Here is a 25,624-nt window from a genome sequence, read left to right as displayed (position 1 = left end):
TTCCAGGCATGGTTTATTGAAAACACACCAAATTGTTATCCTACATACCTGGTTTCTAACAAGCATTCTACTTGTCTGCATTATGGAAAGATCCTATAATAATAATACATTCTGTCATGGTAACATTTCTTCTATGAAAAGCATAATCCACCTTTTTTTTCCTCTCCATACTTGTAAAATCAAACCATTCTAAGTGTTTCAGTTTATAGTACAGTGTAAATACAATGCAAAATCCCACCAGTCTAAACTACAGCGAGAATGTTGAGCAGTATTACAGAAAACACATTGTTGATTTTTTTTTTTTATTCTCCTACCATGAAAATTTTAAGGCACATGATAGTTACAAACACATTAGCTACTAATTACCAGTAAGCTTCTTAGTCTAGTTATTTTGTTTTTCTGAACAGTAAGAACCAGATTGGCAGGCCTTGTAGCATCTGCGCTATCTTCCTCCTCACCTTGGACTTCAGAACATCCTACTCTGATGTAAAACTTAAGAGAAAAAAAAGGTTCATAATACCTTCCCCTTAAATACACTAGATTAGTTACTGTACCAATAAATCAGAGAACTTCTCTGTCAAAGATAAGGAAACACCAGATTTTAGGGGCATCAAAACAAATTTCGCAAGAAACTATGCCTATATAAACACCTTCAAAAACTGAGAGCATGACTCCACCCCAACAGCACAAAAATGCTGGCTGAAGTTATTGGCACACTATAGTTTTCCACTGAGTGGGCAGTCGGACAGCAGAAGAGGCTATAGCCACTCTAATGCGCCCATTTGGCTTCTGAAGCTTTGCTTACTCAAAGAGTTTAACACGTGCGCCTCTCTCACAGGCAGCTGAGCTTTCGTGCTCAACTTTAAGGCAAGTAACAGAAGGTAACTCACCACCTTCAGTCTCATGGAACTACTCTAGGAGTGAAAACCACTTTGCCCAGCATAAGCCTTACATGCTAGAAAGCATCAGCGAGAACTGCACAGAGTTGGCAAGAACTTACTACTCTGCTGTAACGAACAGGCCACCGCCTGTGTTATTCATGTGTCACTCACAGCAAGTCAGTTCCTAGTCCCCAGGTCAGTCCCTTCTGTGATGTCTTGTCACCAGAGACAACATCTGCTTTCCTGATCCAGATACATTCAGAATTGCCATGTCTGAATGCACAGGAGTACAACTAGGACAGGTGGGTGTTTTGCCCAGAAGATGCTAAAGATCAGGACCTGTGGCTGCCCAAGCTGTTCACTGCGGAGCATTTCAAGCTAGCAAGTTGGGTTGTCAAGTTACACTTATGGCTAAGCTGCTACTTAATTCCAAGACAGAAACTACAAGCCTTGCCTTTCTAACTCTCCTTCTTGGGTTCTGCACAGACCAACATGGGAAGCTGTAGGCACAAGAACAGTTGCTCACACACTCCACAGCCAAACTTGATGCTTCTCCAGGGGAGCCTTGACACACAACGTTGTTGTTTTTAAACCTCCACAGCTTCGTGAAGATGCTTGGGAGATGTGCAAGCCACCCCCCTGGGAAGAAAGTCCTGCAGTACTTACTTGCCATCAGAAGTCCCTCTCTTCCCCTGTGTTATTTCAGGCCTCACTGGGCCATCACATTTCCTCCTCCTCTTTAGCAGGAGTCTTGCAACACCATTTCCTTCCACAACCATCCCTCCCACTAGAATTTCTGCAGGTACACATCTTTTCTATACCCACCCTTTTTGCAGGCAGATTCCCTCCAGTTTTCACAGTGGAAAGAGGAGGTCACATACCTGAGCCCTAAAAAGCACTGCCTGCCTTTTAGCAGGAGACTCTAGACTCTACTGCAGCTTTAGTCACACACACTGCCGCTTTCCTTTCTTTACATACAGTCCCTGCTGCCAAAATACAACAATTACAGGTTCATCCACCCACATCCCAGAACAGCTCAAACAGCCACTCGCATTTGCGCCAACATGGGGAGAGGTAAGGGCAGGTGTGGGAACACGTCCCACCAGCGAGCTTGTGGCCATAGATAAAAAGGACATTAAACCATCAGACCTAGTTCAAAGTATCTTGCTTTGGACTTCAGCAGGTAGGCTGACAATACAAGGCGATAGTCTCACATGCAAGTCACCCCCGGATCCATTTTCCTCCCTCAGCATCCAAACAATAGTTTGGTGAGAAGAAAAAAAAACCAGGATGGGTAAATGATGGTTTATTGCTACATACTTGGAAATTTCTCATTATTGTAAGGCATGGGAAGGGCAGGGGTAAGACGTGTGATTCCCAGGGGAAGTCTTGGCACACGGACTTGGTATCTGATGTCTTGATATACCATCCTTTGCTTTTCTGCAGCAATAAACCATGTCATGAGCTCACAACTACACTGGCTGCCATCAACGCTTACCCCAGGAAAACAAAGAACAGTTTGCCACAATGACCCTGGGCAGCCAATGCCATCTAACATGGCAGGGGGGGTTGCTTATCACAGGATGCAGTGTAAATACGAAAAGGACTTCTGGAGAAAGTGGGATAGGATCTGAATTTGTTCCTCAATTACTCCACAGTGTTTTTAGCCCCCTAATGACAGAGACCAAAGTAAATTCCAATCCAGATATTGACTGTCCCTGTACTGCCCCACTGAAAGCCATGGGATATCTGGGATAGGAGGTCAAGGACATAATTGGGCCCCTAGTCACATCACTTCCCCCTTCCTGCAGTTTTCTCTGTTAACCTCTTGCTGGCTTTGAAATATCTGTACAATAACTAAATCACAAAGTCTTAGCAGAGACTCCTTTCAACAGTCAGGTCTTTATTTTAAGTGAACTTTTGCTCAGACTCCTTTGGTAAATATATGGTTTGAAGTAGATCAGGGACAGACTGACAGCACGGCCCTTCTCTTACACTGTTCTACAGCTACAAAGCAGGTTCCATTGCTAATTACTGAACGTTTTTTAAAAAATCCTTTCATATACAAAAAGAATACACCAAGTACATAACCAAAAGTGATATAAAACTCTTCTGTGTAGCTTGGTTAAAAGGGTCTCCGCATATTGGCAGAACAAGTATGAAAAGAGCACCATTGATATAATATACAGTCAGACTATGTATCTGGTTTCATTGCCACACTTTATGTCTACACATAGAGACACTGCCCTGACACAAATGCAGATAATCACAGATGTATCTCTTTGCTTCTCTTGATCCGCTGAGCATCTTTGGCCCAACAGGACTCTCATGCAGGTGAAAAAACAAATCTTTTCTATCTTAATTTGCTCCAAGCAACTTCACCTTCCCCAGGATTCAGAAGTGACCGCTGCAACGTACATGGAAGATGAGGATCAAAAAAGGGAGGGTGCGAAGGAGCACAGGTATCATCCAAATCACTGACAGCTTCTGGCATCAGTCTTTTTCCCTGAATCAACAAATGCTTCCCTCTCCTGCAAACTACTTTACATGGTTTTGTTACCCTATCCTCTGCACAACAATATATATATATAGATATATAGATTTATTTATTTATTTATATATATGTATTCATGTCAAATTTTAATATACTCAAGAAGATACAAAGCTCTTGGTACTTGCTTTTTTTTTTTTTAAGTTTTTCAATTTTTTTTACAAAAAGCTTTAGATGTTTACTATTACAGTAATATTTTGGAGGAGGTGAGGTTGTTGGGTATTTCCCCTTCTTAATTACAAAGGAAACGGCAGGCACTGAAAACCTCAAATGATGTTTCTAGATTCAGAAATGTGCTTTCCAGTCACACCGTTTTTAGGAGCTTGTTTAAAACTAAATGTGGCAATCAAAGAACAGTGGCAACCAAATAAAATCAGCAAAAGGCCTCTGGTGCTACCAGTAAGACATTTGCTTCCTATTCTCATCTGCTGCCCTCCCTTGACCAATGCCTGGAGAAAATCAGTGATCTGAAGTCATTTAGTTCATGGCATTACCAGATACCATATATGCAGAGTACGTTCTCGTGAGGTAACATCTCCCCCTTACACAAAGCAGGCCTTGGCATCTTAGAGGATAACCGTTGCACATGGGTGATTTTCACACCAATGAAATACCTAATCTCAAAACAAAACCAAAGAAACACAGAAATCATGATGATGATTTAAAAAATGCCAAACCAGTTCCCTTTGTGGCATTTTTCATCAGGATCTATAGCCCAAAGCAAACATGGATCCAACAATGATAAATTTACCATAAGTCACAGACCCATCTACGATTTATAGCGTGTTCAAAATAAGACATTCTACGAAAAAGCTCCTATTTTCTTCCAATTTGTTAACAGCTATGGCAAAAGAAACTGTTAATCATCATCAATGCAACACTGGTACATTTAAAATGTAGAAGCTCCTTATTGCAATCTTTGAGAACAAGAAAATAAAAAGCCAGCCAACTCCATTTCTCAGCATAGATTTCTGAACTGGGGAACTGTAACCTTCAATAAACTGCTTTTCAGTATGTGGAAATAAAAAGAGGCATTACAGAATTCAAAAGGCAGAAGTATTGTACACCAGATTATAATGATAATATAGCACTGTGATTGATATAGCTTACTCTAAAAGCAGATTATACAGCTTGCATCAATTTTGTCACCCACTCTCCAGTTCATCTGACCAGCGTTTAACAGTTTTTGTTCTGCATTTTCTCCCTTCATTGAAATCCAATAAACCCACTCAACATTCCAGCACTTTCTGTGGAAATAATAAAGAAAATCTACACTTTTTTTCAAAAAGCCTTTAAAAATGTTAGATTCACAGTTCAAAAGAAACCCCCCAAAACAAAACAAAAAAACCCAAAACAACGAGCCCAAAACCAGAAAAGTGCTATTATCTTCGTGGCTACACCTACGATATTATTCCAAATATTCTGCACTTTCTTTCACTTGTGAAGCTGTCTTCTTTGCTGCCGTGTGACCTTCACTTCTCATACTTGGCACCATCCACACGTAAGAGTCACCTAAGAACACAGCCAGCTAGATGGAAACTTGGATTCTCTTTTCTTGCTTGCTTTCTTCGTGCAGGAGTGGGAGGGAGGGGGAGGCGGTGGCTATTTCTGGTGGGAATGTAACGGAGTTAAAAAGCAAATCGTCTCGCTGTAAGGCATGGTGCTCCAGGGCTGGCAATGGCAGTCAGTTGTGTTTTCTCCCCACATCCTCCTAGAATCTGCAGCCTGGTCAGTGATGCAGCGCCCTCCAGATCTGAATGGCAGTGGTGACTGATGAGATCCTCTGTGTCGATTCAATGTTTGCTTCTCCCCCTCAATTAAAAAAAATGTGGTTGGACTCTAGCCCTGCAAAATAAAGTCAAAACTGGTTAATACCAGCAAATAATGTGACCTTGGCGATCTCCTTCACCCAATGGTAGGACAATGACTGGACACACCAACCTACCCCAAATATATGGGTTCAGTGAAGGGTATAACTGGGAGAAAATGAGCACAGACTTCCTTTTACAAAGTCTGTACCACACCTGTAAGCCTTCAAATGCTTCGGGGAACAGTGCAGGAGTGATGTGTACAGGGAATACACACACACACACATTTATCTTTGCCCTTTGGCTGAACCAACACTGCTGCCCCACACCGTGCTGAACAGCTGTGGGAAGACAACAGTGCCAGGGCCTGCTCCATGGCTGCAGAGGAGCCCCTGGCAATGGTGAAAGACTGCTCTGGGCAGGTGCTTCCAACCCAGGGACACAATCAATCTGTAAACACTTAGCAATTCTACTGGACTCTTAAAAGAGGGAGGGGGAAAAAAAAAATCCACCACCACCACCCAAAAACATACATGAGTTTTCTCACCTACTCACACAAGTGATTTCCATGTAGAATTATGGGGGTGGGCAATGCTCCATGTTTTGGAACTTGGCCTTTAAAGGCCTGTTGTCCACTCTGATGGGAAAGCTGCCCAATGCCTTCCTGACAGCCACTAACATTTTCCTTTAGTCATAGCCAGGGGCACAAACCCTGCTGTTCCAAACACAGCATCTGATGGAGTGCCAGAAGGTATAACTGGGGTAGAGGGCTGTCTAGCAAAACAGCAAGATACAGATTAGCAGTGGCAGCAGTGAAGAAAGGCCAGTGACATTACTGAGGAATTTGGCACATGGCAAAGGCTGAGAACTAGAAAGCGACAAAAAGGCACCTTTCTTTAGCAACAAGGGGAAAAATAAGTAATTGAGAAGTGGAGCTGTGGGTCCATGTTTATACCATGTAACCAAAATCATCTCTCTTTGCAAAGTAACTTGTGTACAGTCAGCAGCTTTTCTGCAGATGGGCAGGGCTGTGTAATTCATGGGAACCTTAGGGGACAGCCATAACTAGTCAAGGATATGCTTCTCCCTAAGTCTCAGGCTAATCCTTAATGAGAACAGAAGGAAAAACATGGTTGGAAGCAGGAACACACTATTCAAATTTGTTCCCATAGCCTAAGTCTAAATCTAATCTAGCAGAAATCTTTCACATTTTAGCTGACAACCAATCAGTCACAATATTAATTTTCTGCCTGGTTATTTGACAGGTTATTTTTTAATCAAACAGTGGTGTTTGACTGCATTTCATCGAAGATAACACTGAATAACATAAACACCGCTTTTATTTCAAATGCATTTTCATTTGTCTGAAAGGACCCAGTTAGCAGTTAGCCTTGAAGAAATTCCACAGCGATACAGATCATGCACCAGACAAGTTAATCGCTAGCACCAATTACCATTAAAAGGACCTACCATGCATGCAAATTAGACCCAGGAGTCAACAGGCTGGGGTTTAATGTCACGGGCATCCACCAGATTCACCGAAGCCCTGTTACTCCTGTTAATGTTTTTCCTATTTGTGTCATTCTGCAGCACAGGGTGAGGAGTTAAAAGGCAAAACAGAGCGGATTAATCAAACAAAACCACCAAACAAGTCAGCTTAAAGGAGCACAAGCAAATTAGTGGTAGAGAAAGAAACAAGATCAGCAAAGGCACAATACTGACAAAAGCACCTGCAACAGCCAGAAGGCTGCACTTCCCCCCATCATTATTCACAATTTTCGGCCACTCTTGAGCCGCAGAGCCATGGTTATCAAAGAGTTCAGAAGCCAGGAGACCCCACAGATATATTTCTGTTTCACAGCATAAGGAGAAGGGCAAGTAGCAGCTACTCAGCTCTGCCCAACGGAGAGCATGGTAGCGTGTACCTTCGATGTGTGCAACAGCCCGAATTCAGGTTACTCCTCGTCCTTAAAATCAAGAGGTAGCACGGGCTATGGAGGACACATGTTGAGGTGAAATGTTTCTTCTCTTTTTCTCATGAAAGCAAAGCAGCTACTCACAGAACTCTGGGCTGTGCTTCACTTCAGACATACACTGAAGTTTGGGCTGCTTGATGTGATTTTGAGGGTTGTATTGGACCACTTTAATGAATTTTGAGTGGCAAAAATAACAAGTATTTGTTAATTTTCCTGCCTTAGCCTACTTTCCTTAGAGAGACATTTTCTGTCAAGCTCCTACTGACCAACATTCTTATGGCATTTGGTGCCCCCTCTCCCACTGCGTCTTTGCAAAACATAGGAGAACTGTGAAAGTTTATCTTGTTGATACCGGTTCAACCAGGGCCATCTCTTTCCACACTGCGGTAGGGGGGTGCACACTGCATGACTTATCAGCTCGGTTTTGTCAGTTCCAACAACTAATGAAGGAACACAAGCACTTCTGTCAAAAAATCCAACTGGGCAGCCTCCAATAGGGTGCAGCTATACTCAGAGCTGGCAAATTCGAGAGTGATATTCATGCTTAAAAAAATGTTCAGCTGGATTTAAGCCACTTCCCTTCCTCACGTTGAAGGCAGGACCCAGCAGGAAATGCACAAGCAAGTTAATATGGGCAGCCTGATGCAGCGGGACATCTTCCTAATTCATGATCTATGGAGAGATTTTTCTCCAAATCACATTTTTATTTCCCTGAGTGGGTTTTCTTTTTAATTGAAGTTTGTTTCCACTCCACATGAATCACCTGGATTTCCTGGTATTATCAGCAATGTGCTGAAGGTTATTACGGACAGCCTCCTGCAGACTAACAAGAGGGTTTCCTATCACTGACTCTTGTTTCAATGAATCCGCCTCTTCCTCCCCTTCTTCCTCGAAATTACTTCCCCAGGGGAAAACACAGCCTTGTTTTGAGGCCGTGGAGAACTGATGGCCACGGCATTAAGTGGCCTTTAAAAAGGTCTACTGAAAAGGCGTAGCAATACAACAGGAATTACACAGAGCCTACTAACCCACATATGCACACAATCCACAATACAACGAGCTTTGTGAAGTAAGGGTTTTTTTTCCAACTGTAAAGTTGTCTAAATTTGTTTTTAGAAGGCACACACGTAACTATGCATGTCTCTCCCTCCTTCTCCATCTCCTTGGCCCATGCCCATAATCCACCATCAGGACTGTGAATGAGTGCTGGGGAAACAAATACAGTTCACCACACTGCTGCACACAGACACACAAGCTCACACCTACTTCTCACGGTGAAAACAATAAAGCAGAGTGACAGCCTGAAGTGACTGTTCTTAGCACAAAGTCTGAGCACAATTATACACTTTAGGGCTAGGGAATGGTGCCTAGATGAGGGTGACAGAACAAACACTTTCTATTTTTAAAACCCCATTTACAAGAATACAGTGATTTCCTGTATTTGCTCCTGCACTAGAAAGCAGCATTTTGCTTTTATTTCTAGTTATCCAAGTGCAAATTTATGAAATAGCGCCTTTATATTAAAAAAAAAATTAAAAAGCCCTTTACAGCCCTCTGGTGAGTGACTACCCTACATTTCTTGCTTAGGATGCCAGGCTTCTTTTCTTTTAAAGGCACTAACTAGCATTCATAGCAGGAAGAGGAAGCTCACTTTTAAAGGTTCTTTCTCTGAGGCATCCCCTGTGTTATCAGTCGTCTTGTATTTGCGCTCCTTCTCCCGGTGATCGATAGTGGAGTACCCATCTGAGGAGAAATAACACGACAGTCAGGCACAAAGCACAAACAAAAGCTAAACCAGAGCTGATGGGAGCAGAATTCTCCAGCAAAGAAACAGGAAAATAAACCATCAACCCAAAGATGCTGGCAGCCTGCTTTTCACATGCACTGCAGCTCTGAAATTTCATTTTTATCAGCTTAAAACAAATCAGAAAAGCCCTCTTTTTATATCACTGCCAGATGCTGGCACTCATTAGCAAGCAGCACTGTTTTCATCCTAGCCTGCTGCAGTTTTTAGTGTGCCCAAGGAAAGCAGCAAGTCGTCATCTCATGCCCTGTGGCTAATGAGCTCCAAATTCAGCCCAAATCTTGTGTTCCTTGCTTAGCAGCCTGATTAATTGGCTGTGTTCATTCTCTGAACGCTCTGCAGCATGTTCCCACTCCTCCTGAGCCGTACTGCTAGCAGGACATGACAATAATTTGGAAGAGTCCCTTTCAGCGCACTGAGAAAAAGGGCCTGTCGAGTTGGAAGAAATCGTGATGCAAACCCTGCTGTGCTTGGGCTGTGTTTCATTACAAAGTAGCACCTGTTGGTGCTCTTTCTCCTGACAACTAAGAAACAGTATGAAAGCGTGATGAACACAAGGAAGGAAAGTGTGAGTGTGTTTTATAAAGAAATGGCTCTAATTATTTCAGAACCATTGCTTTGAATCATTGTCAGCCAATGCAAATCTTAATTTATGTTCCTGATGCACCAAATTTCCCTCATTATCAGTGACAAATAGATCCTCTCCCGCTCTGCTTTGACAGCATTGTAATCTGGAGTAGACGACACTCAAATTTATAGCTCCCTGTAGGCTTTTGTTTTCCCCTCTGTAAGTGCAGGATCATTGTTTTCACGTCCTGACAAACTGGGTTTTCAGAATACCACAAAAAGCCTTCACATAAACTATCAAAATGCTCCTCTCTTGGTTTGTTACTTGCCTGCAACAGGTTATTAAGGAAAAGTAAGTCATGTTTTCTGTGGGGTTGCTGTGGCATAAAGAGGCACTGTTTGCCCACATGACAGAAGCACATACAGCTCAAGGGACTTGTACCAAACAGCCGCAGAGCATGGCCCTAAATAATGTTTATTCTGGCCACAGCCAGGTTAGTTTTGAAAAGAGCTCAAGTTTTCCTGTGTATTTAATGAATCAAAGTGCACACAGACCTGCAACAAGCACCTGAAATAGCATATATTTATGACATCTCATGGATAGTAACAGATTATTTTACCACGCTGCCTAAAAATAACTGAAGAATTTTGTGAGTTATACATGTAGAACACAGATCTTAAAACTTGCAAATAACTGCTACACAGAGCTTTACTTATAATTATTTGTTGACAGCGAAGATGCCCAACAATCTTGGCTATTCCTTTAGAACAAAAAAGAAAAAACCTGAAGCCTACCAGCTGCATCTGGCTACCCAGCCGGCATTTGTGGAGGAACACATGACCAGTAATTCTCTTTCAAATGACAGGCATGAATGCTGCTAGTAAGTCATATCCTAATCTAAAAATCCATCATTTATTTAGGAGTAAATAGTTCACATAAGGATGTAGTTAAATGATGGAAACGTGCTGACTCCCTCAAAAAATGAAACTCACAATAGCTGAGCAGTAGCTTTTTACAATCTAATATTAATTACACTCACAATGAGGTAATGGATCACTTTGCATTTTTGTAGTGCCATCAACATGGGTGATCCAAAAACATTTTTCAAATTAATTGCCAGGATACAAAGGAAACCCCAGAAAGCAACAGCTACTAAGTACAGCAGCTGTGACACTGCCCACGGAGCAAGGTCTGAAGTAAGGACTGCAACCACAGAAATGTAAAAGCACAACAGTTCTTTAATACTACTAAAAATTAGAAATCCCGCTCAGCCAGGACAGCAGCAACAGGAAGATCAAGCTTTGCACAGTGGCAGTAATCTACAACAAAGAACGGCCAAGAACTTTGTTTTTCATATTAAAGTTCCAACGTGTTTTGCAATTCATACTGTCAGCCCACTGCTGTGGGGTCTGTGTGCTAATGGTGCCGTGCACATCGGCACTAATAGATTATGTGCTTCTGAAAACCACACACTGTGCTGTGACTGTCAAGATAAGCGGCAGCAGAGATAGGAAGTGTATGATTTGACCTAATAAAATGAGAGCTATCTTGAAGGAGGCTGCATCAGAGAAGCAAGACCTCAGTGCTCCAAGGACCACAGCCCTCCAATGAAATTAGTGAGTACTGATTCTCCCATGTTTCAGGTTCATTCTGAAAAGTGATCAGAATTAACTCTGTTTCTGTGGCATAGAGGAGACCTATACAGATCTTACTGCTTCAAGGTATAAGTGCATTATTTTGAGCTAACACAATCCAATGTATAGACAAAAGTTGTACTGGTCAATAGAGGCATGTCCCATTCTTGGCTTGTTCATTCCTCTCTCTCAACTCTCTGCTTGTTGTCTTCTGTATTGCTTCACTATCTCCCATTCACTCTGCAGCAACACCTTTATGTCACTACAGATTACAGGACCAAATGCCTGCTGGGTGTCAGTCCATCTGTGCCCTCACACAGCTCTCCACCTCTAAAGATTGAACCTCTGGACCCACCAAAAAGGAAGAGGGGGAGAAAGGAAAAGTTATGCCTGAAGATGGGCATGTAGGACAAGGGCATGTGAACTATGTGTCTCTGCTCTGAACAATTCTCAGCTCCCAGATGCTCTTGTCCAACTGACTGTAGGTTAATTGAAGCACAAATTCAGTTTTAGAGGACTCACAAATTTGGCATACAGCCTCGAGATCACAGTTTTGCTGCTTCTGCAGACAGCTCAGGGTCACAGCCACCCTCAGGCAGCACTGTGACAATAAGCATTGATGATCTTCAGATTACTTGGTGCAGAGCCACTTGTCTGGAGCTGATGAAGTGTGGCAGACCTGAGCCATCTCTGCACTGGGCTGTCTAGTGCATCTCACAGTAACTCATAATACACACTTTCTTCCATCTTCCAAGACATCCACACTCTACCTAGGCCTTCCCACTGCTCCAGACAACAGGAATCTCACTGGTCTAGTAATGCCAGCTGATGGGGAACGTATCTTTCTGCCTCCCTAGCCACAATGATAATGAATTAACTTCCCTTACAGAGAAGGATGCCCCCTCAGCATTAGCAAATAAGGTGAGATACCAAGAGCAATTTTCCTTTTGCAATCTTGAAAAAAAGTCAGCATGGGTTTAACAGTAAAGGCCCAGGCACCAAGACAGCTGAACTCCGATAAAAAGAAGCAAGAGATGAGCAGCAGGCAGACGGTGATGTTTTGGAACAAGCCCTCTTGTGTACCCTGCTGGGGAGCGGGATGAAAGAAGCTGGTTAATGGGTGGGTACCTCTAACGTGTGGCACAGAAACCCACCGAATTCTGCACTGGGACACTCTAACGTGTTTGAGGCAATTCCAGTTCAGTACCAAAGCGGTAAACCAGAAAGATAACTATGTAACCTGGAAGCATCTGAATTAAATGAAATGAACAACACAAAGCTGGAAACAGAGGAGAATTCTCTAAAAGACAGTGAATACAAAGTAGATCTTAGGGCAAGTGAAGTAAAAAAGAGAGGAAGGCAATGGAAAAACACACAGCTGAAACCAGGGCACAGGATTTTCTGCAACATAAAGAAATAAAGAGAAGATGGGATGCTGAACAGCTTTCTCTGGTACTGTCGTGCATTTTCTTTGCAAACGTTAAGTGAGGTCAGTGTCTTGTAGAGGCTCAATGTAGACTGGCGTGGAGTATATGAGGATACAACCAAACTGCCTACTGGAGGTACAAATCCAGAGGACTGCACATTGATGTTCTCTTCCTTATAGCTGATAGTTCATTCCTGATTGGAAAAAGCACAAAAGCTCCAGAATACAAGAGTCCACAATGAAGTTAAAAATCAGAAAATACAGCCTAGAACAGCTCCTCATGTAAGTATGCCCATAAGACAAAGAACACAGGGCATCTGGAAGAGCCTGAAGGAAACAGATGAGGTACTGAGTTGTAGTTCCAGTTCCTTGGAAGTAAAGATAGTGAAGTGGGTAAATTAATTCTTTAATTAAGTCTCTTCTCAGCTGACCTCTGAAACACCACAAAGTTATAGTCATATTGGAGTTAAAAAGCACCCAAGAGCTGGGTCAGGAAAACGTGACAGATTTCATCTTCTAACAGTGACAAAAAGATGGAGAACGGAACAGCCCAGAGCATCTACCTGATGTTGTACATATGCTGTTAATTTGCATTTCATTGGTACTCAGAGCTGTACCAGTAACTCCTGAAAGCAAAAGGCAACAATTAATATTGAGACTATAAACAATCAGCACTGCCCACATTGCAGCACTTGCCAGCACACAGGAAATCTCCTCTGAAGTGATTTTCTTCCATTGTGAGAACAAATGTTTCAGCGTTCCCTTAGGCATAATACATATGGACAGCTGATTCACGGCAGGTGGCATCTCATTTTTCTAAGAATACAAAAGGTAATATATACCTCTTATTTTAACTTCTGAACACACTTGGCTTTCGGCTTGGTTCTAACTTGCTATTTTGTTCATCTACAATCACAAATAGCGGTATATCAAAGTGTTTGATTTGGAGGCATTAATATCAGTATTTAAATAAAAATAACATCAACTGGAAGAAGTAAAGCAAATTCCCAAGAGACCACAGAGCATCTTTATCGAAGTCAGTAACGAAAAAAACCCTCTACGAGCCCTAAACTACAGAGCTTATCAATCTCAAAGCACTTTACTGACAGTAGGTGGCTGTTCCCAGTCTGTAAGAAAAGCCAGGCTTGGCTAGATGCAGGCAAATGAAAGGCAGAGCCAGCAATATCATACATACTAACTTCTTTTTGGTGTTACCCACAGAAAACAAAGGCAGAAGGGATTTAAATGCAAGCATTACATCGAAGCAAATTTTCAACTTTTTTTTATTATTTCTGAATCCTCAGACTGCCAGATCTACAACAGGGAACACAGCTGTCTCAAAGGCCAGAGACCAGAATGAAAGCTAGATCAGTGGATCTCCATTATATGCCTGAAGTAGTGGAGAAATTGGTGTGTAAACTCTACGTGTATTTCAAAGAAAAAAGAAAAAGACAGAAAAAAAAAGATGTTGATGAACAATCTTTTGTAAGATAATGTTCTGTTTTATCCATCTGAACGAATATCACCTAGAGAAATAGTTGAACTTTCCCTGTGAGTGACAGCATACTCTATTGAAACAGACAGAGGGTTTTATCTGTGACTGAACTTACCTGGGCCAAGTTCATCCATAGGTATCATATCACGACTCCCAGCTTTCTCGTTATCTGTAAAACAAAAACAACGAAACATCTTGTATTACATTTGCTTTTCTCAGCACCTGGCAGCTTTAAATTAGTCACAGGACCAAAGAGGTCCATAAAGCACTGAACGCAAAGCCTATGGTAAAAAAAAACCCAAACCACCCATCTGTTATCCATTCAGAAGGGGGAGTTTGATTTAAGCTCTCCAGAGAGCACATGTAATCCTTATATTTTCTGCTTTGGCACTGTAATACAGAACTCCCTCTTTTGAAGTGATAAGAGAAACTGCACTCCTACTTTGGACTACCTACAGCTATTGACAAGCTTCTCTCTGGTCTCTCCAGAATAGGAGGGAAAGAAAATAAGTAAGGGTGCAGCTTCACATGGCTCACAGTCCAGTTGAGCAGCCTGCTGAGCCAACAGAAAGCTAACCCATAAAGAAAACAAGAAGGTTATTGTCAGATCAGCAAACTGACCCAAGTCATTCACTGTCTGCAAAATCTGCCAGATTTGATCAAAGACAGGGAAGGTGGAAACAGGCAGAGCAGTATGGGGCTGGTTTTTCTGCGGTAATGTGCAGTCAAACCAGGTAAAGTGCAACGAGGCAAACTTTGCTGTAGGAGATTCAAGATTTCCAAAAAGAAATTTTGACATCTGAGTGTTCCAAACTAGAGGCAGATTCAGAGTCAAAGCAATCATGGAAAAATTAAAGCTGGAGCTACACGTATGGCTGCATCATGTCTCATAAACATGCACGGACAGGTTTAGCTAGGGTTTGGCTAAACTCATCTCCAATGAAAATAACCTGCACAGCAGGGGAAGGCGCACTGCCAATACAGGCACACTTGATTTAGAAAGGAAAGACTCCAGTGGTGAGCAGGGGGTAAGGCCAAGCCCACTGCCTGGCTGAAGGCTATGTTTATTAATATATAAGGCTGTCAAACACGGCTGTTCTCTTCCAAAGCTCCAACTCACATCTTTCACAAATTCTCCCATGCATATTTAACTGATTATGTTGCATACAAGGTAAGAAAACTACAGCAGTATTGTCCATTTCACAAGGGAAGAAATACCATCCATATCCAGTTAGGAGGACTGATCATTTTGGCATGATGAGGTAAAAGGTACCACAAAAATTATGCATTTTTGCCCCTTCGTTCCTTGTCCTATCACTCACATAACACAGGTGTGGCAAATCCAGAAAACAAGCAAGCAAAGTGCAAAAAAAAACCACAAACAAACAACAAAACCCCTGATAAAGAGCAGAACTGACCTTGACTTTTATCCACCAGAGGCAAAGTGCTGTCATCGTAGCCAGACCTGCCAGCAGTACCTTTGGAACCCTTCGGAGCTGCAGAAACAGACTGCAAGACAAAAAATCACATAAATACAGAATTGCTACTCAGGGAAACCGAACAAGAAAAATAAACAAACCAACAGTATGGAGAGAGATTATGGAATGCTGCTAAACCACCTTCTGCTGATAATATGGCACTGGAGTAATTTTTATTTTAATATAGATTTGTTGGTGGAATTTTTCCCCCGTTATCTAAATGGAAAGCAAGGAAAGATGAGGAGGCTGCACATCAGGAACAGGTGGGTGCACTGTGCTGCTAGATGGGATGCTTCAAATGAGACACAGCTAAGGAAAGACGTGCCCAGTAAAGAATGGGCATTTGGCCTGTACAAAGTGGCATAATTCTAAAACCTAAGAATCTGTATTATGCACACAACTAGAAAACATACCCAGCAAGTATATGCATGATGCTGTGACAATGAATAGATGACCATACACTGTTCTGTCACCTAGCAGAACAGAACCAAAGCCCATAATCAGACTGTAATATCAGACTAAGCCAGGACATTTTCCACTCGGGCATTTCCGTAAGTAAATCTAAGACCCAGTCTCTCACCTGGAAGTGGGATTTGTTCCACCCATCCTTCTGCAGAGCATTTCGTAGTTCTTTATAGCTCCAGATCATCTGAAGAACGTGAGATGCTGCTTTTGTCTCTCTGGGAGACTGGCTGATTTGCAAGATAAAAATTAGAGCTTGAGTATCGAGCACTAGCAGACTATTCATACGTTGACTTCCTTGCACTAAAACAATATCCAGGAGACACCCAGTACTGCATACAGCTATTCTCTGAACCTATAAGCTGCAGGATATATGTGAAATCACTCAGTGACTTCTTATCTATAGGTATTTGCTGACCAAAAAAAAAAAAAAAAAGAAAATCAAAACAAAGTTGTGAATTGTGCAGATTGCTGGATTTTCATGGGCACTCCTGGGCAAGCACTGAGGCCAGGGTGACTCTTTGGTCTTGTAACTGTCGTTAACAAAAGACGGATGGATTTCATCCTGCCTGGATTTATTTCAAACCAACCAACCAACCACCCACCAAAAACCAAAAAAACCCAACGAACGAAAACCAAGTTCTATGCCACTTTTCAACCCTTCACGCTCATTTACATATATTCCTCACAACTCAGTGAAGTTTATTCATGGTTTAGGATACCTCACAAAGCAATTTAGATCAGAAAAAAATAAGCTATTTTTAAACAAACTGTATCCATTCCTTACTAAGTCAGTACACAGCCACCCTCTATAGAATCATACAGGGCTATGTTCTTGGTTGGCTCTCGTATTTTATAACAATGCAACCCAACAAAGTCTTCAGCTACTCTCCCAAAAGTTTGCTGAAAACACACAAAGAAGCTCATGTCTAACGGGCTGAACTACATGAAACAAACTTTTTTCTAAAGCAGTCAAAACACAGTTTTCAACAGAACTGCAGAGTGAAAATTTGTCACTTCAAATTACCACCAGCAGCCCTTCAGCCAGAACGATTACTGCACACCATTAACCAGTTTACTTTAAAGGAACAGCTATCATCATTGGCATTCCAGGACTGGAATGCTGCCACAGGAAAAAGGCCTCCCACGCTAAAAATAAAGATCACAGTTTCGCTGTAAGTTATGTCTGCTAAACACATACGTGGTGCTAAGACCTACCTGACAAGGAAAGAGCATGTCTTAACATGACTGAAGCGACTACATTAACGAATTAACTTTTTTTTTTTTAAATCAAGTAAACCTATTAAAGGTGCTGTTTTTACTGCACAGATATTAATTGCTCTGAAATTCAAGGCTCTGAAAGGTTAAGATGCTGGAATACTTTCACAAAGCAACAGCTGCTGTTCATAGTGACATTTTCATGTCTGCAGTGAGTTCTTCTACATTCTGCTTTCAACTGTCACTTACCTTGACTTGCTGATAGCTACCAGCTTCTGAATGCCCTGTGTCTGTATCAGAGACCTTGCATTTTCGGAGCTGTCAGTAATGATTTCATGGATGGTATTCAACACTGCAACCACCGTATCCTCTTCCAGGTTCTTTGCAGATCTCTGCTGCCTACTGGGCAAATTTCTTACCAGCTCACCCATGGCATAACTACCTAGATAAGGGTAAGAGATACCATTAGTCAGCACTAATAATAATTTCAGCTTCCCATCCTAAATGATAAAACTGAAGGGTGTTTGCCATGTCAAAAAACTTCATAATGCATGTGTTTTGAACCTCAAGACTGTCACTTAACAGTGTATTTTTCAATCATTATTTCAAGGTGATGTAAGAGTAAGTACCCAAGACAAACTCCATCATGAATGCTAAAAGGTACTGAGGGGAATAAAATAAAAAGAAGCAACTTTATTGAGAATTTTAGAGCCAGCATCTATCATACTTTGCAACGCCTGAGGCAAAAAGCATCCAGTAGCTGCTGCTAATGGCACATATTCATGCTAATACACGCACATGGCTTACTCAGCTTCGCATTGTAATAGGCCTTCTGGGGCAAGGTGTGCAGCTTTGCATTTATTAACCTTCCCCCAGCAAAGGTAGGAGTATTTCCTCCTGGGTGTAGTTAGCCTTCACAGTGTCTAGTACAAGAGAAAAAACAAGGAGTCCAGAGTTTGTAACTTCCAGGTGTCTGTCTGTACCATTGGTCCAGCTGCACCTCTGAACTATTAAAAGAACCTGATGTATCAAGGCACAATCCCACCTTGCCATTTGTTAGTATCAAATTGGACAATGGCCCTACATGTGACCAGTATCTTCTGGACTGAAAAGGTTATAGTTTAAACAAATACATCAGTTACATACAGAGGCATCCAGAAGAAAAGTGGATTTTCTGAAAATCTTTCAAGATTCCTGCATGTGAGCAGGTGAATGCTTATTTACCCCCTCAGATAGGAGCTAGGGAGCACTGCTGAAGAACTAACTTAGAAGACTAAGTTGTTTAGTGTCCAGCTTCTACAAGTAACTGCACCACACAAAAGGATGAGAAGGGAAGGAGGAAGCGATTAAAAAGGGACAACTTCAGAGACCACTGTGCCTCCCCAGGTTAGCTCAGCATGCCAAAGGCAAGACTCCCACTCTAATCTAAACAGCAGCACTAAGGAGCAACATCTCTGCAACTATCAGGTGTGTCTTTGAGCACAGGTGCTGTGTCAGCCAGAGCTAAGGAAAAGACAAGAAACCTTGTAACCCACCCAATCCTCTGCACACCAACACACATTCCCCTCTCCTGCCAAAATCTGCACCTGTTATTACTCCCGAGTTTGAAATTTCCCTTAAACCTCGACTTGTTTGAATCGGCTGGGAATACGCTCCGATATGGCAGCCCTCCACTTGGTGGCTACAGAGTAAAGATGGAAACTGCACACAAAAAAATCAATCCTCGGCACAAGTGACAGAAAACGTGAGGTGTCTCAAGGGTATCCATGATCCCAGCCTGGTTAGCAAAGTTCAGAAGATACCTATGAGATCTTTATTGCGACGATCCATGGAAAGGTTTCTCAGCGCAATTGACACAGCCCTCACAACCTTGTCAGAGTCGGACTGGAGCAGCTCCACAAGCACTGGTAAGCCTCTCTCCTTCCGCACTGTTGCACGGATGTACGTGGACCACTGATCAGAACACACAAGGGAAAAGAAACAACACAAGGTATTGTGAATTCATATACCTGCCCTCTCCTTGCCCCTGGCATTTCTGTCAATGCTATAATTCATTTTTAGGTTATGTGTGCTGACGCATCTATAACTTAACCCATCATTCAAGTTCATCAAGCATCAAGAAAGAAAGGATGCAGAAGTTCATCCTACAGCTTGGCAAGCTGCTGGGGAAAGAGGACAGAAGTAGAAGGAAGGAGCATCATCTGCCAGCATCTGTTCTGTACACACCTCAGTGTAAAAACACATCCCTCTGGATTAGGAAAAAAAGAGGTCATTTGGGGGGAACAGCAAAGCATGTAAAGCATCTGGTATCTTCCCCAACCTCCAATTTCATGCTTTTATTCTGTGTTGCAATTTATTTTAAAATAAACTGTATTCAAGACAGCTGTGAAACACCACCCAGCTGATCAGTCCCACTTTGCCATGTGGTTCTAGAAGTGATCAGGCACAGCTTTGAGAGAACTGCCCGATCAGTGCTGGGGATGCTTCCGAAAGGAGATCAGAGGACACTGTGGAGTGTGGTTTCCTGAGCAATCTGACAACCCAATGAATTAAGTATTCAAGACAATCATCTAACAACCAGCTTTTCTGAATGGACAAAGCAATGGTTAAATGGTTTAAGCAGTAAAACCTGTTAATGGTTAAATCATCATGAGCTCAGTGACAATTCCACCACGTAATCACTATCTTTCCAGAAGCTGCAAAACATCTTAAGTGGCAAATAAGATTGAAATAATTTATCTGGAGTTCCCACGTCCTTCCTTTTTAAAGGAGATGTAAATGCACAAAGTAACAGCACACACATAATGGGACATAGCTTTGTTCTGTACTTACACAGAGGAAACAAGGCTAGAGAGATGACTGCACTCACCATCCAGTTGCCAGCACTGAGATTCTGTAAAGCCCCTGCTGCAGCTTCCAGAGTGTTGAAGTTCTGACTTTCGGTGAGGATGGAGAGGTACAGTCGGACCACATCTGGCTGGTACAGTAATTCAAAGCCTGCAGGTGAAGGAAGAGGAGAACAGAAGCAAGAGAAGCAGAGAAAGCAATATATGAATAAACACACAACATACTTCTATTTAGTCACATATGAGATCAGTCAAGAGAAAGCCACACGACAGAAAGTAGAGCTTCAGCCAAATCCAAGACTTTTCATCCTCAGTTGCTGAAAATGGTACACACAGGGACGCAGGCACAGGATCTTCACCTGGGCTGAAGGTCCCCTTTGCTTGTCTTCAGGTTGACAACTCTTCCTGAGTCTGTGCTATACTATATACTGCCTAGCAAGCTGAGTATATGCGTGTAATAACAAGGTGACAACCTACAATTTCTGTCTGTAACAATTCTTACTTCGCATCTCTAGATTGGGTTGCAAATTCACCTTGCACTCCTGTTTTCATTCAAATCTATCTCAGTACCTTTACAGACACAAACAACAGAGCCAAAGAGAGCGAGCTGCACAACCATATCAGCCTCCCCCTTCTCACACCTACGTGTCAAGAGAAAGACGCGAGATGTCAAAGCGACTGCAATCCCCAGTTGGTAGGGGCAGGGAGAAATGCTGACTCCAGTTTCAGTATCAGGTAAAGAAATACACCAGCATTGTACCACACTGGGAGACCACGACAGACACAAACGTTAACTCAGTATCCCCAGGGTGACTGTATCAGCTTTGCAGTTTAAGCATGACAGGAATGAGAACTGTTCCCAGCTCTGCCATGGATTTCCTTTTGTGATCCTGAGTAACTGACAGTAGCATCCGTGTCTTGACTTCCTCATCCATAGGATTAGGATTTACCCATCTACCCACATTAAAAAGGGGGTCTTAGGCAAGAACTCCAACATTCCAAGTTGTTGTATAATTTGAAGCAATGTTTAATCTATCTTTCTTCACTAAGTGTGGCATGACACACTGCACCAATGAGGGAAAAGTATGCAAGCATCCAGTTAAAGGACTTGCTAGACAAACACGATCTCAAAGATCATGGTGTTGCTCAGATTATGTGAACAAAAAACTAAACCCACTGTGTTTTGGTGAGTGCAGGAAGGCATGGGCAACTTTTAGTCAACAGACTCATCTGCAGTCACTGCAGCTGGTAGATATTTCTGCGCTGGTGGCTTTTGGGGTGTTCTTTCAGCAGGCATTAGCTAGGAAAGGATTTCTGGAAAAGCATGACATGAAAGAAAGCATAAAGGTGTGAATGAGCTTGGGCAAAGAGGAAATTTGAAGCTTGTTTTGAGCAGAATAATATTTTTATTGGTACACATGAAAAGAATGTTTTTCACATAAGATGCTGTCCTAGAAATGTAGCATAATAATTCAAAGCAAGTTTTCCACCAGCAAGACAGGAAACCTACACACACAAATCACTCCCGCTCTTCAGTACTTTCTCTTCAAGATCACCCATCTTTCATATACATATTTTTCAGCACATATCACACATTACTGTATTTCAGACACCTCAGCTCAAATCTAGAAGCAAGAAAACAAAACAATGCTATCCTATCAAGTGGCTATCCTACCAATCTTTTTCTTTTTAAAATTATCTGTTCTAAAGGCTTTCTACAATTAAAGCCTTACCTTTCCAATCTAACTGTGTCTCTGTATTCTTCACACTAGTTATTGCTGTAGGACTATGTTAGTCAAGATCTCAGAACTCACTACTTGTGTTATCCAAGATATAACATTACCCACAAACACAGGCCATATTAACCCCCTGGATATGCAGGGCTTATTTATCCCACTGAAAGCAAGAAAATGCACTTCATCAGCCAAGGGTTTCTCTGCTCCATACCAAAAAACAGAGCTACGCATGAGGATTCATGAGCTCACACGTGCTGGCTCATACTTTCCCTGCTCAGGTTCCCACACGCATCCCAGCACGCTTGCATTCTTCTAAAACGCCTGGGCAGTGAACCTGCTCCACGTCTGTGGCCAGTTTCACCACCACCACTTGCTCGCTACTTGACACCCTAGAGACACTGCAGGCTGCAACAGATGGCAATCCCCAAAGGCATCCTGCCAATCCGTACCACTCACTGTCCTCTTCTCCAATGTCCCCTCCTTGCACTGGGATCATTGCCCTCTATACTGAATGCTGAGAAAAACTGCAGTTACTTAATACACGGAGCATGAACAGTTGTATAGCTTTTCACCATTCCTCAAATAGGTTTGTTATTATCTGACTCCAATACGACCTTCATATCACCTTTTTCCTCTGCCACTTCACAAGGTGAATTGGCAATCTAAGAACTCCTCAGGAAAATCTACTGCTGCCTGATAAGTGTGCGATATTCCTTTCCTGAACACTGGTACTTTAAATATCTCTTGGGATAGCTTATTGGAATTTTGACATTGTTATCTTTTAGGGAAGCTTTGCTGAAATGTAAATCAAATCAGCAAAAGAGATGAAGGCAGGTTCATTAACAGATAACATTCATACAGAACATTTACCCCTTCTGTGTTTGAGCTCAGACTTGCCTGTGGTTGACTGGTAGGCAATTGTTCAGCCAGTCTTCTCTGCTGGCTTTGTTCTGAAGAGCCTAGTCATATTTCAGCACATTTGGAAACAGTCCCACACATTCACCCTCTCCTGTTATTTAAGCGCAGTCTACAACGTGCCCTTTCTGTCAGTCTGTACTGACTGACAGTGGCTGGACACTCTTCCTTCTTTGCAGCACCTCACTGTGTATGAGCACTAAGGCTCAACAACCCTCTCACCTCCACTTACCTCCTGTGGACAGAGCTGTATTCCAGTCACGCACCTCCCACCCGCTTTCTCTTCATGCACGAAAGCTTCTCCTTTTTCTTACTTGCTAATGTAAGAGCATCTAAAAAATGTCTTCACCTTCTCTCTTCAATAATGCACAGCATTTCCTCTACCAATTACCAGTGCGTTTCTGCTTTGGGACATAACCCCTTAGCCAGCTTGGTGGATGATTCCCACCTCACTCCACACATTCCCACTTTCCAACTACATTTATACCTCTGCCCCACCAGCATCAGTTTTAAACAGTTAGCAAGTGCTACACACCGCATCTGAAACCGTCCTCCCTCATGTCCCCCACACCCCTCAACTGCTGCACACTTCCAGCACTGCAGCACTCCGTGTCAGCCTGGATGGAGCAGAAAAAGGCAGGCAGGAGCTGCTCAAACAAAGTCTTATGAATGCCCCTCCTGGATGGCTCCTCATTAGCAGAGATGAGGACCTAATAGCGAGAAAGTTACTGCTGCACCAGAGGGTTTTTCCCTCATTGACAGCAAGCTGACACTTTTCATAAGCATTATAGTCCCTTAAAAAGAAACAAACAAGTTTTATATTTTCTCCATCTGCCTCCTGTCCTAATGAATCCAGCTCTGCTATTTATAGGATGCAATTTGTCTGAATTATTATAAATTTCCTTCCAGTGCTGTGTGGAGGCCTCGCACATTTTTCCATGAAGCGCTTCAAGCACGTTCCTGGGAAGCACAGCTGGTCTCACCTCCATTAAGCACCTGCTTCTCTTCAAAACCGATTTCCTTAATTTCAAGATCATCTTAATTATTTTTTCAGGTAATGCTGCTTTTGTGCAATATACGGCTAATTGCTTATATCCATTTTTTAAAACGGAAATGAGAAACGAGGGTCATTAGTGATAGGTAATACATCAAACGAGAAAAACATTCGCTGTTTTTCTTTTTCCATTTCTTTAAAAAGCTGTTTTAATTATAGCCCAGATTCAGCACTGCCCTTAAAAAGATAATTTCTCCCGGAACGTATGAGACTTTCCCATTGGTTATGGATTTGTGCTGAGTTGCTACCTACACTGTTTCCTCCTGGAGAGAAGTCATTTATTGCCTTTTTTCATTGCAGAAAGCAAAATAAACAAGTTCACTACATTAGCTTTTGCCTTTTAGCAAAACGGAAAATGCCCCGCACACTGATCTCATTGTGACTATCGGGCATTTTACAGCATCGAAGCATCCCCCCCAGCTAACAGCATGAACGTGCATACAAAGGAAGATCTTCCACTGGAAGACTCACCTTCACCAACATGCAGTAGTCTCATCTTTCTGCAAAGAGGAAACGAGCTGCTTTACAGCAGAGTTGCTCAAAATTGGCCAGCGGGTTAGTTCTGTGTGAAGTTTATGCTACCAGGAGGTGCCAAGTGGATTATATCCTTTGGCCACAGAACAGTGACAGCACGGACAGCAATTTCAATCCTGAACGGGAGACACCTGAGGATTTAACTGGGGGTGACTGGCCAGCTCCATCCATCCAACCCTCAGTCCCTGTGCCGAGAATGATGCAGCAGTTCCTGGATTACCTCCTCCACAAACCTATTTGCTTTCATCCTGGCAATGCCGATGCTGTACCTATACTTAGCTACATTCTGGCAATAACATAAAATACTGCACCAGGTGCCTATCTCCGATACGCCAGCTTAATCCCAAATTCAGACAACTCTCTTTGGAGCAAGGTTGCCAAATCTATTCCCCTTCACCATCCATCCCATTTAGTATTTATTCTACTCCTACAGGCATGGGAAATTACACACATGTGGATACCGGTGAGCTGCAAGTTGTCCTGCGCTGTAGCAGAAGTGTGCTGCTTCATTTTCAATGCCGTTTAAAATAAGAGAGGCAAATTTCATACGATGCTGGAAGGTCACTAGCAACACTGTAATAAAAATTAAACAACACTCACTTGTAGTGTCCACAGGCACATTTACATTAGTGTTTTGACTCAGAATGCTTTTGAAACTAATTTCTCACTGCGTTTTGGTTCCCAGCACAGAGAAGTCTCAGCACCACCTGAACTCCTTCTGGGATGAAACTAAACCAAGAGACACGGTCCAGGACCACACTGAGGGTCGTTGCCCCGGGCCGATGTGCCCACACTGAGCCACCCCGCTCGGTGAGGCGGCCGCCGCTGCGCCAGCCGCTGCTGAGCTCAATGTGACAGCCACCGGCAGATGGAGCGAGAGGAGCTGAACTGCAGCTTCTCTGCAAGGTCATACATACACCAACAGACTTCGCAGAATAAGAAAGTAGCTCCCTAAGCAACTAGGAAGCTATGAGCCAAAAGGAAGAAAGAAAAAAAAAGAAAGAAAAGAGAAAAAACCACGTCAGTAAAAGAAACGAGCAATTTGATTCTGCAAGGAAGAAAAACTCCACAGATCTTGGACTCCTGCCCTCTGCAGACAACAGGCTGGTAACTTCATTACAGCCCATGTAGTTCATTGTTTGCAAGATGAACAGTTGTAAGCCAGAGCTCAGAATGATTTGCTACAGAAATGTTTTCAGAACATGGAAGCAGCAAGTCAGCCCAGCAGAGTTCAACCC

General features: G+C 42.5%; 1 protein-coding gene across 2 annotated transcripts in view; it reads right to left on the bottom strand.

The window, feature by feature from the left end:
* Positions 1 to 3,592: 3,592 nt before the first annotated feature.
* ARVCF (armadillo repeat gene deleted in velocardiofacial syndrome) overlaps positions 3,593 to 25,624 on the bottom strand; it is a 98,854-nt gene continuing 76,822 nt past the window's right edge. Inside the window, exons 8-16 of one of the 2 annotated variants that reach the window (XM_010187742.1) lie at positions 20,171 to 20,298; positions 19,104 to 19,254; positions 17,551 to 17,743; positions 16,202 to 16,313; positions 15,562 to 15,652; positions 14,259 to 14,312; positions 8,868 to 8,959; positions 6,711 to 6,824; positions 3,593 to 5,277 (exon numbers count right to left, since the gene is read on the bottom strand). In XM_010187742.1, the coding sequence (XP_010186044.1) occupies positions 6,723 to 6,824; positions 8,868 to 8,959; positions 14,259 to 14,312; positions 15,562 to 15,652; positions 16,202 to 16,313; positions 17,551 to 17,743; positions 19,104 to 19,254; positions 20,171 to 20,298 (923 nt within the window). In that variant the 3' untranslated portion in view covers positions 3,593 to 5,277; positions 6,711 to 6,722. The remainder of the gene's footprint in view (positions 5,278 to 6,710; positions 6,825 to 8,867; positions 8,960 to 14,258; positions 14,313 to 15,561; positions 15,653 to 16,201; positions 16,314 to 17,550; positions 17,744 to 19,103; positions 19,255 to 20,170; positions 20,299 to 25,624) is intronic. The other variant, XM_010187741.1, reaches the window with a different exon arrangement.

Source organism: Mesitornis unicolor, unplaced genomic scaffold (genome assembly GCF_000695765.1).
Source record: "Mesitornis unicolor isolate BGI_N332 unplaced genomic scaffold, ASM69576v1 scaffold6237, whole genome shotgun sequence".
Classification (NCBI taxonomy): domain Eukaryota; kingdom Metazoa; phylum Chordata; class Aves; order Mesitornithiformes; family Mesitornithidae; genus Mesitornis; species Mesitornis unicolor.
Note: the sequence above shows the minus strand (reverse complement) of the source record. Positions and strands in the feature narration are given on the sequence as shown.